We start from the raw sequence: 11,677 nt of genomic DNA on the forward strand, positions 1-11,677 counted from the left end.
GTAGGTTCTGACACCAGGGGACAGAACAGACAGTAGGTTATGTCTGACACCAGGAGACAGAACAGACAGTAGGTTCTGACACCAGGAGACAGAACAGACAGTAGGTTCTGACACCAGGAGACAGAACAGACAGTAGGTTCTGACACCAGGAGACAGAACAGACAGTAGGTTCTGTCTGACACCAGGAGACAGAACAGACAGTAGGTTATGTCTGACACCAGGAGACAGAACAGACAGTAGGTTCTGACACCAGGAGACAGAACAGACAGTAGGATCTGACACCAGGGGACAGAACAGACAGTAGGTTCTGACACCAGGAGACAGAACAGACAGTAGGTTCTGAAACCAGGAGACAGAACAGACAGTAGGTTCTGTCTGACACCAGGTGACAGAACAGAAAGTAGGTTCTGTCTGACACCAGGTGACAGAACAGACAGTAGGTTCTGTCTGACACCAGGGGACAGAACAGACAGTAGGTTCTGACACCAGGAGACAGAACAGACAGTAGGTTCTGACACCAGGAGACAGAACAGACAGTAGGTTCTGACTGACACCAGGTGACAGAACAGACAGTAGGTTCTGACTGACACCAGGTGACAGAACAGACAGTAGGTTCTGACACCAGGAGACAGAACAGACAGTAGGTTCTGACACCAGGAGACAGAACAGACAGTAGGTTCTGACTAACACCAGGTGACAGAACAGACAGTAGGTTCTGACTGACACCAGGTGACAGAACAGACAGTAGGTTCTGTCTGACACCAGGAGACAGAACAGACAGTAGGTTCTGACACCAGGTGACAGAACAGACAGTAGGTTCTGACACCAGGAGACAGAACAGACAGCAGGTTCTGACTGACACCAGGTGACAGAACAGACAGTAGGTTCTGACTGACACCAGGAGACAGAACAGACAGTAGGTTCTGACTGACACCAGGAGACAGAACAGACAGTAGGTTCTGACACCAGGAGACAGAACAGACAGTAGGTTCTGACACCAGGAGACAGAACAGACAGTAGGTTCTGACACCAGGAGACAGAACAGACAGTAGGTTCTGTCTGACACCAGGTGACAGAACAACATCATCCTACCTGTGTCCCAGCTCTGTGAAACGGAGATGAGGGGGCTGGTCTCCCATCAGACTCAGGAGACTCCCCAGGAGAGGGAGGGAGGGGAGGCAGGGTAATGGGGGGTAACTAGGGGGGTGAGAGTCTCCCCCTCCCAACCTCATCACCCCTTTGAGCAGGAGACAGGCCGTAGCTCCAGCTAGGACCCACAGCAACAGAGTGGTAGGACAGACTGATAGAACAGACGCCACTAGTCCTCCGGATGCCATCATGTAGCCACAGAACGATGGAGCTCGAGGTTCCAAATGTCCTTTTGTTCCTTCGTAGTTTTGATCTTTGTTCCTGTGTAAATATGAATGTGAGAGAGCAGCAATCCCGAAGGAACTGACTAATTGACTGTTCTGGTACAACTGACTAGCTATCTGAATCGTGGACCTAGAAGGGATTCTCTCTCTCTCTCAGTGTCCTTCCATCCCTCCGCCCCCTCCACCCTCTTAGCCAGGGGGACGTCACTGAGCCTTGAGGGGTTCCGGGTCAGGGATGTGGTTTATTTTTTTTATTTAACTAGGCAATGAAGGTCACGCTGCACCACCTTGGTCTGGTTGTGTTTATCTCCCACAATCCCCTTGACTTTCCCCCGTGTAGATATGGGAGTTTATCAAAATTGGGTTTGTTTTGGAATTCTTTGTGGGGTCTGTGTAATCTGAGGGAAATATGTGTCTCTAATATGGTCATACATTGGGCAGGAGGTTAGGAAGTGCAGCTCAGTTTCCACCTCATGTTGTGGGCAGTGAGCACATAGCCTGTCTTCTCTTGAGAGCCATGCCATGTTTGTTATTGAAGGTTTGGGAATCGCTTACTTTTATGTGGTTGTAGAATTTAACGGCTCTTTTGTGGATTTTGATAATTAGCGGGTATCGGCCTGATTCTACTCGGCATTATTTGGTGTTCTACGTTGTACACAGAGGATATTTTAGCAGAATTCTAATTGGTATGTCAGATTTGATGTTCCTTTTGATGGCATAGAAGGCCCTTCTTGCCTTGTCTCTCAGATCGTTCACAGGAAGTCACCTGTGGTGCTGAGAGAGAGAGAGAGAGGAGAGAGAGAGAGAGAGAGAGAGAGAGAGAGAGAGAGAGAGAGAGAGAGAGAGAGAGAGAGAGAGAGAGGAGAGAGGTGAGAGGAGAGAGAGAGAAAGAGGAAGAGAGGAGAGAGAGAGAGAGAGGAGAGGAGAGAGAGAGAGAGAGAGGAGAGAGAGAGAGAGAGAGAGAGAGAGAGGTGAGAGAGAGAGAGAGAGAGAGAGGAGAGGAGAGAGAGAGAGAGGAGAGGAGCAGAGAGAGAGGAGAGGAGAGGAGACAAGGTGAGAGGAGAGGAGAGGAGACTGTAAGCTTACTACTGGTGTGTGTCCATCCATCATAGCAGTCAAGGCCTCAGTCAGCCAGGGACAGTCATTGAATAAACAAACAGCCTGTAGAGCTGCTAGAGACCAGAGAGATACAAGGACATGGCTCTCACATACACTCTGCATTTAACGCAATGTGTGTTTTGATAGCCTCCATGTTTTTAGGAGGAACACAGCCTACCAGTAGCACCATGGTTTCAGAGTAGTTCCCACCCCTCCTCCTCCACATTGAGAGTGTCCTCTCTCACCAATAGATAGTTCTGGTTCTAGAATTCCCCTTTCTGAAAGAATCCAAACACTTCACAATGAGTATAATAATATAATATATATATAATATATAGTATATATATAGTATATAGTAATAATATAATATATAGTATATAGTATATAATAATAATATAATATATAGTATATAGTAATATAATAGTAATGAGTATAATAATATAATATATAGTATATAGTAATATAATAGTAATGAGTATAATAATATAATATATAGTATAATATATAGTATATAGTAATATAATAGTAATGAGTATAATAATATAATATATAGTATATAGTAATATAATAGTAATGAGTATAATAATATAATATATAGTATATAGTAATATAATAGTAATGAGTATAATAATATAATATATAGTATATAGTAATATAATAGTAATGAGTATAATAATATAATATATAGTATATAGTAATATAATAGTAATGAGTGAAGTCTATTTTATTAGTATTTCGTTATCACGTTATAACGAGAAAGATGTCGTTATTATGAAATAATCTGGTTGCAGGTTATTTTTTTAGAAATAGACTTTATTATGCTAAAACGTTAGCATAGAGGCTACTTGGCTGTCCGGGGTGGCTGGTCTCAGACGAGGCGGAGGTCCTGGGCTGGCGTAGTTACACGTGGTCTGCGGGATGTGAGGCCTGTTGGACGTACTGCCAAATTCTCTAAGACGACATTTGAGGCGGCTTATGGTAGAGAGATGAACATTCAAGTCTCCGGTTATAGTTCTGCTGGACATTCCTGCAGTCAGCCAATTGCACACTCTCTCAATATTGGAGACATCTGTGGCATTGTGTTGCAACAATTTTAAAGTGTCCTTTTGTTGTCCCCAGCACAAGGTGCTCCTATGTAATGATCATGCTGTTTAATCAACTTCAATAAGCTTTTTTTTTTGTCCGTATGGAACATTACAGTATATTTCTAATCCATTGTAATGCACTTGTGAATAAATTAGCGCTTACTGACAATGCATTGAGTAGCAGTGGAATGCTCGATCAGTTGGACATGCTTCAAATCAAATCAAATCAAAGTTTATTTGTCACGTGCGCCGAATACAACAGGTGTAGTAGACCTTACAGTGAGCTTACTTACAGGCTCTAACCAATAGTGCAGAGAAAAAAAGGTGTGTGTGTGTGTGTGTGTGTGTGTGTGTGTGTGTGTGTGTGAAATGTGTACAACAGTGTGTGTGTGTGTGTGTGTGTGTGTGTGTGTGTGTGTGTGTGTGTGTGTGTGAATGTGTAGTGTGTTACAGTGAAATACTGAATACAACAGGTGTAGTAGACGTGCAGTGCGTACTGCAACAGGTGTAGTGCGTGCGTGTGTGTGTGTGTGTGTGTGTGTGTGTGTGTGTGCGTGCGTGCTGAATGGTGTGTGTGTGTGTAGGTAAGTAAAGAAATAAAACAACAGTAGAAAGACATTTGAAAAAAGAGTAGCGAGGCTAAAGAGTAGCGAGGCTATCAATCAGCCCGACCTGTTAGTCAGGCTGATTGAGGTAGTACCTACATGTAGATATGGTTAAAGTGACTATGCATATATGATGAACAGAGAGTAGCAGAAGCGTAAAAGAAGGGTTGGGGGGAACACAATGCAAATAGTCCGGGTAACCATTGGTTACCTGTTCAGCAGTCTTATGGCTTGAGGGTAAAAGCTGTTGAGAAGCCTTTTTGTCCTAGACTTGGCACTCCGGTACCCCTTGTAGTAGAGAGAACAGTCTATGACTGGGGTGGCTGGGGTCTTTGACAATTTTTAGGGCCTTCCTCTGACACCGCGGTCCTGGATGGCAGGCAGCTTAGACCCAATGATGTACTGGGCCGTTCGCACTACCCTCTGCCTTGCGGTCGGACACTGAGCAATTGCCGTACCAGGCAGTGATGCAATTAGTCAGGATGCTCTCGATGTTGCAGCTGTAGAACATTTTGAGGATCTACGGACCCATGCCAAATCGTTTTAGTTTCCTGAGGGGGAATAGGCTTTGTCGTGCCCTCTTCACGACTGTCTTGGTGTGTTTGGAGCATGTTAGTTTATTGGTGATGTGGACACCAAGGAACTTGAAGCTCTCAACGTGCTCCACTACAGCACAGTCGATGAGAATGGGGACGTGCTCGGTGCTCCTTTTCCTGTAGTCCACAATCATCTCCTTAGTCTTGGTTACGTTGAGGGATAGGTTGTTATTCTGGCACCACCCAACCAGGTCTCTGACCCGGTGATCAGGCCTACCACTGTTGTGTCGTCAGCAAACTTAATGATGGTGTTGGAGTCGTGCCTGGCCATGCAGTCGTGGGTGAACAGGGAGTACAGGAGAGGACAGAGCACCCACTCCTGGGGATCTCCAGTGTTGAGGATCAGTGTGGCAGATGTGTTGCTGGGGTGGCCTGTCAGGAAGTCCAGGATCCAGTTGCAGAGGGAGGTGTTGTTGCCTACTCTGACCACCTGGGGGCGGCCTGTCAGGAAGTCCAAGATCCAGTTGCAGAGGGAGGTATTTAGTCCCAGGATTCTTAGCTTGATGATGAGCTTTGAGGGTACTATGGTGTTGAACCTAACTAATCACCCAGAATTACACATACACATAATTAAATCATAACTTGATTACAAATGACGTCATAAAGGAAAACGTCCCTAGCGGGCGGGACAGATATGACAGCTGGTTACACAAAAGAAAAGGGGCTGGGTTGAGTGAAAGAGCGGGAAGACTGAGGAACAAAGGGTGAAGCTGTGCTATCGTAAATACAGTATCTTATGCATTCTAAATTACCGCACATTTGGACAAGGAAAATGCAATAAATATTTACTCTGAGCTGCGCTTCGGTAGGTTGGTGGTAGATGGAAGGCCGTGTTGCCCAACCGAGTCCTTTGTCCTTTGAAGAATGTCTCTGGTGGTCAATTGGATACGTTGTAGTAATGTCGTTGTCTGATAGATGGGATACTCTGTCTGTTCCTTCCTAACCCTCATTTGCAGCTGCTGTTGCTAACTCAACTGCTAGGAGGTATCATTTCTGTAGTGAATAAGAGTTCAAAGTTCATACAATTCGCACCCAAAGCTCATGCTGATGTTGGCTTCGTTCTGTAGTTATTATCTGAACCATTCTGACATCGGACCGTCGTCCCCACATCCTCGGAACAGGAGGTTATATTGTTGTCAAGGGCTTTTTAAGAAGGGAGAGGAGGGCGTGTTTGAAAAGTTTTATAGCCCATGTCCCTTCACAGGGGCGGGCCACTGATTGAGCAGGACCCTATCTTATGAAAACCCAAATCTCACATTTTAGAAGCTAAAATCACATTTCATCCCATCACGAAAAATGTCATATTCAAACATTTAAATTGAACAACAATTCCATGTGAATCCGATAACTCCGATGTGTAGACTTTCCACTGTAGAGTTTATGTCATCTTATCATTGATGAGAATGTCTCAGATGACAACCGAACTGACATCATATTCATTAAGTACCATCCATTACACAGGGGATTGGCTACTATGGCACCTTAACTAAAAAGGCTGCAACTATCAATAACTATACCGACGTAAAAGCTTCTCAAGAAGGATTGGATCCACTTTTAAATATGTAAGTAAATTATTTTCATGACTTTATATAGATAATTTACTATGTGTATTTATTTTTTATAAGTTGTCTGCCTTTGTGCTTTGGATTTAGTTTACATTGGCCTATGTAACAAGTAATTTCAATATTATATCATTCCAAAGTAGTTATTGTCTATGTTTCATATTAGTTTGCTGTTTGCTGTTCGAAGTTTCATCCTTGTATCTTTGGAGAGGCCACTAAACTCTCAGGGCTATTGGAGAGGCCACTAAACTCTCAGGGCCATTGGAGAGGCCACTAAACTCTCAGGGCCATTGGAAAGGCCACTAAACTCTCAGGGCCATTGGAGAGGCCACTAAACTCTCAGGGCCATTGGAGAGGCCACTAAACTCTCAGGGCCATTGGAGAGGCCACTAAACTCTCAGGGCCATTGGAGAGGCCACTAAACTCTCAGGGCCATTGGAGAGGCCACTAAACTCTCAGGGCCATTGGAGAGGCCACTAAACTCTCAGGGCCATTGGAGAGGCCACTAAACTCTCAGGGCCATTGGAGAGGCCACTAAACTCTCAAGGCCATTGGAGAGGCCACTAAACTCTCAAGGCCATTGGAGAGGCCACTAAACTCTCAGGGCCATTGGAAAGGCCACTAAACTCTCAGGGCCATTGGAGAGGCCACTAAACTCTCAGGGCCATTGGAAAGGCCACTAAACTCTCAGGGCCATTGGAGAGGCCACTAAACTCTCAGGGCCATTGGAGAGGCCACTAAACTCTCAGGGCCATTGGAAAGGCCACTAAACTCTCAAGGCCATTGGAGAGGCCACTAAACTCTCAGGGCCATTGGAAAGGCCACTAAACTCTCAGGGCCATTGGAGAGGCCATTAAACTCTCAGGGCCATTGGAGAGGCCATTAAACTCTCAAGGCCATTGGAGAGGCCACTAAACTCTCAGGGCCATTGGAAAGGCCACTAAACTCTCAGGGCCATTGGAGAGGCCACTAAACTCTCAGGGCCATTGGAGAGGCCACTAAACTCTCAGGGCCATTGGAGAGGCCATTAAACTCTCAAGGCCATTGGAGAGGCCACTAAACTCTCAGGGCCATTGGAGAGGCCACTAAACTCTCAGGGCCATTGGAGAGGCCACTAAACTCTCAGGGCCATTGGAGAGGCCACTAAACTCTCAGGGCCATTGGAAAGGCCACTAAACTCTCAAGGCCATTGGAGAGGCCACTACAAACTCTCAGGGCCATTGGAAAGGCCACTAAACTCTCAGGGCCATTGGAAAGTCCACTAAACTCTCAGGGCCATTGGAGAGGCCACTAAACTCTCAGGGCCATTGGAGAGGCCACTAAACTCTCAGGGCCATTGGAGAGGCCACTAAACTCTCAGGGCCATTGGAAAGGCCACTAAACTCTCAGGGCCATTGGAAAGGCCACTAAACTCTCAGGGCCATTGGAAAGTCCACTAAACTCTCAGGGCCATTGGAGAGGCCACTAAACTCTCAGGGCCATTGGAAAGGCCACTAAACTCTCAGGGCCATTGGAGAGGCCACTAAACTCTCAGGGCCATTGGAGAGGCCACTAAACTCTCAGGGCCATTGGAGAGGCCACTAAACTCTCAGGGCCATTGGAAAGGCCACTAAACTCTCAGGGCCATTGGAAAGGCCACTAAACTCTCAGGGCCATTGGAGAGGCCACTAAACTCTCAGGGCCATTGGAGAGGCCACTAAACTCTCAGGGCCATTGGAAAGGCCACTAAACTCTCAAGGCCATTGGAAAGGCCACTAAACTCTCAAGGCCATTGGAGAGGACCACTAAACTCTCATGACCATTGGAAAGGCCACTAAACTCCCAGGGCCATTGGAAAGGCCACTAAACTCTCAGGGCCATTGGAAAGGCCACTAAACTCTCAGGGCCATTGGAGAGGCCACTAAACTCTCAGGGCCATTGGAGAGGCCACTAAACTCCCAGGGCCATTGGAGAGGCCACTAAACTCCCAGGGCCATTGGAAAGTCCACTAAACTCTCAGGGCCATTGGAAAGTCCACTAAACTCTCAGGGCCATTGGAAAGTCCACTAAACTCTCAGGGCCATTGGAGAGGCCACTAAACTCTCAAGGCCATTGGAAAGTCCACTAAACTCTCAGGGCCAATGTTTATTTCACACCTTCTATGTGAGTCGCTGTACAGATAAAGTTTAGGCTTGGTGTTTTTACTCCACAGTAATGTCGTTTTGTAAATTTAGTCAACTGTAATTCTGTGTGTCTTTCAGCATATAAGCAGACAAAAAAAAAGTTTACAATATTCGATGATGACATTTCTCTAAAACAGGTTATAGGCTACATGTGCACCACCAAGTCATAACAGTAGGCGGAATTCTGTGTGCTACTAACAGCTCACTACACAACATACACTTAGTATTACTGTCTTAGCTACAGTATACACACACTACCGTTCAAAAGTTTGGGGTCACTTAGAAATGTCCTTGTCTTTGAAAGAAAAGCACTTTTTTTGTCCATTAAAATAACATCAAATTGATCAGAAATACAGTGTAGACATTGTTAACGTTGTAAATGACTATTGTAGCTGGAAACGGCAGATTTTTTTAATCAGCAACCAATTAATTTGATTCACCACAGAGTGAATCAGGAGAGGGCGCAGGCTTGCTGCCGGGGGTGAATCAGGCTAATGTCTGCTCTTGCACACTTCGTTTTTGGCCGAGTGGACGACATTACAAACTTGAAATGTGAAATATTTTTAGTCATGTTACTGAGGGAGAGAGAAGAAAACATAACATTATGTCAGAACATTTTTTATTTTTTTATTTTTTTTTATTTCACCTTTATTTAACCAGGTAGGCTAGTTGAGAACAAGTTCTCATTTGCAACTGCGACCTGGCCAAGATAAAGCATAGCAGTGTGAACAGACAACACAGAGTTACACATGGAGTAAACAATTAGCAAGTCAATAACACAGTAGAAAAAAATGGGCAGTCTATATACAATGTGTGCAAAAGGCATGAGGAGGTAGGCGGATAATACAATTTTGCAGATTAACACTGGAGTGATAAATGATCAGATGGGCATGTACAGGTAGAGATATTGGTGTGCAAAAGAGCAGAAAAGTAAATAAATAAAAACAGTATAAAAACAGTATGGGAATGAGGTAGGTGAAAAAGGGTGAGCTATTTACCTATAGACTATGTACAGCTGCAGCGATCGGTTAGCTGCTCGGATAGCTGATGTTTGAAGTTGGTGAGGGAGATAAAAGTCTCCAACTTCAGCGATTTTTTGCAATTCGTCCAGTCACAGGCAGCAGAGTACTGGAACGAAAGGCGGCCAAATGAGGTGTTGGCTTTAGGGATGATCAGTGAGATACACCTGCTGGAGCGCATGCTACGGATGGGTGTTGCCATCGTGACCAGTGAACTGAGATAAGGCGGAGCTTTACCTAGCATGGACTTGTAAATGACCTGGAGCCAGTGGGTCTGGCGACGAATATGTAGTGAGGGCCAGCCGACTAGAGCATACAAGTCGCAGTGGTGGGTGGTATAAGGTGCTTTAGTGACAAAACGGATGGCACTGTGATAGACTGCATCCAGTTTGCTGAGTAGAGTGTTGGAAGCCATTTTGTAGATGACATCGCCGAAGTCGAGGATCGGTAGGATAGTCAGTTTTACTAGGGTAAGCTTGGCAGCGTGAGTGAAGGAGGCTTTGTTGCGAATAGAAAGCCGACTCTGGATTTGATTTTTGATTGGAGATGTTTGATGAGTCTGGAAGGAGAGTTTGCAGTCTAGCCAGACACCTAGGTACTTATAGATGTCCACATATTCAAGGTTGGAACCATCCAGGGTGGTGATGCTAGTCGGGCATGCGGGTGCAGGCAGCGATCGGTTGAAAAGCATGCATTTGGTTTTACTCGCGTTTAAGAGCAGTTGAGGCCACGGAAGGAGTGCTGTATGGCATTGAAGCTCGTTTGGAGGTTTGATAGCACAGTGTCCAATGACGGGCCGAAAGTATATAGAATGGTGTCGTCTGCGTAGAGGTGGATCAGGGAATCGCCCGCAGCAAGAGCAACATCATTGATATATACAGAGAAAAGAGTCGGCCCGAGAATTGAACCCTGTGGCACCCCCATAGAGACTGCCAGAGGACCGGACAGCATGCCCTCTGATTTGACACACTGAACTCTGTCTGCAAAGTAATTGGTGAACCAGGCAAGGCAGTCATCCGAAAACCGAGGCTGTTGAGTCTGCCGATAAGAATTTGGTGATTGACAGAGTCGAAAGCCTTGGCGAGGTCGATGAAGACGGCTGCACAGTACTGTCTTTTATCGATGGCGGTTATGATATCATTTAGTACCTTGAGTGTGGCTGAGGTGCACCCGTGACCGGCTCGAAACCAGATTGCACAGCGGAGAAGGTACGGTGGGATTCGAGATGGTCAGTGACCTGTTTGTTGACTTGGCTTTCGAAGACCTTAGATAGGCAGGGCAGGATGGATATAGGTCTATAGCAGTTTGGGTCCAGGGTGTCTCCTCCTTTGAAGAGGGGGATGACTGCGGCAGCTTTCAATCCTTGGGGATCTCAGACGATATGAAAGAGAGGTTGAACAGGCTGGTAATAGGGGTTGCGACAATGGCGGCAGATAGTTTCAGAAATAGCGGGTCCAGATTGTCAAGCCCAGCTGATTTGTACGGGTCCAGGTTTTGCAGCTCTTTCAGAACATCTGCTATCTGGATTTGGGTAAAGGAGAACCTGGAGAGGCTTGGGTGAGGAACTACGGGGGGCGGAGCTGTTGGCCGAGGTTGGAGTAGCCAGGCGGAAGGCATGGCCAGCCGTTGAGAAGTGCTTATTGAAGTTTTCGATAATCATGGATTTATCGGTGGAGACCGTGTTTCCTAGCCTCAGTGCAGTGGGCAGCTGGGAGGAGGTGCTCTTGTTCTCCATGGACTTCACAGTGTCCCAGAACTTTTTGGAGTTGGAGCTACAGGATGCAAACTTTTGCCTGAAGAAGCTGGCCTTAGCTTTCCTGACTGACTGCGTGTATTGGTTCCTGACTTCCCTGAACAGTTGCATATCACGGGGCTATTCGATGCTATTGCAGTCCGCCACAGGATGTTTTTGTGCTGGTCGAGGGCAGTCAGGTCTGGAGTGAACCAAGGGCTGTATCTGTTCTTGGTTCTGCATTTTTTGAACGGAGCATGCTTATCCAAAATGGTGAGGAAGTTACTTTTAAAGAATGACCAGGCATCCTCAACTGACGGGATGAGGTCAATGTCCTTCCAGGATACACGGGCCAGGTCGATTAGAAAGGCCTGCTCACAGAAGTGTTTTAGGGAGCGTTTGACAGTGATGAGGGGTGGTCGTTTGACTGCGGCTCCGTGGCGGA

At 46.0% G+C, this 11,677-nt stretch overlaps 1 protein-coding gene across 1 annotated transcript in view; it reads right to left on the bottom strand.

Moving 5' to 3' along the window:
- The window catches only part of LOC127906903 (steroid 17-alpha-hydroxylase/17,20 lyase), an 85,078-nt gene extending 83,556 nt beyond the window's left edge, over nucleotides 1–1,522 (bottom strand). Inside the window, exon 1 of the mRNA XM_052460704.1 lies at nucleotides 1,093–1,522. Coding sequence (XP_052316664.1) covers nucleotides 1,093–1,340 — 248 coding nt within the window. The 5' untranslated portion in view covers nucleotides 1,341–1,522. The remainder of the gene's footprint in view (nucleotides 1–1,092) is intronic.
- Between the last annotated feature and the right edge of the window lie 10,155 nt (nucleotides 1,523–11,677).

This window comes from Oncorhynchus keta, chromosome 13, assembly GCF_023373465.1.
Source record: "Oncorhynchus keta strain PuntledgeMale-10-30-2019 chromosome 13, Oket_V2, whole genome shotgun sequence".
Classification (NCBI taxonomy): Eukaryota; Metazoa; Chordata; class Actinopteri; order Salmoniformes; family Salmonidae; genus Oncorhynchus; species Oncorhynchus keta.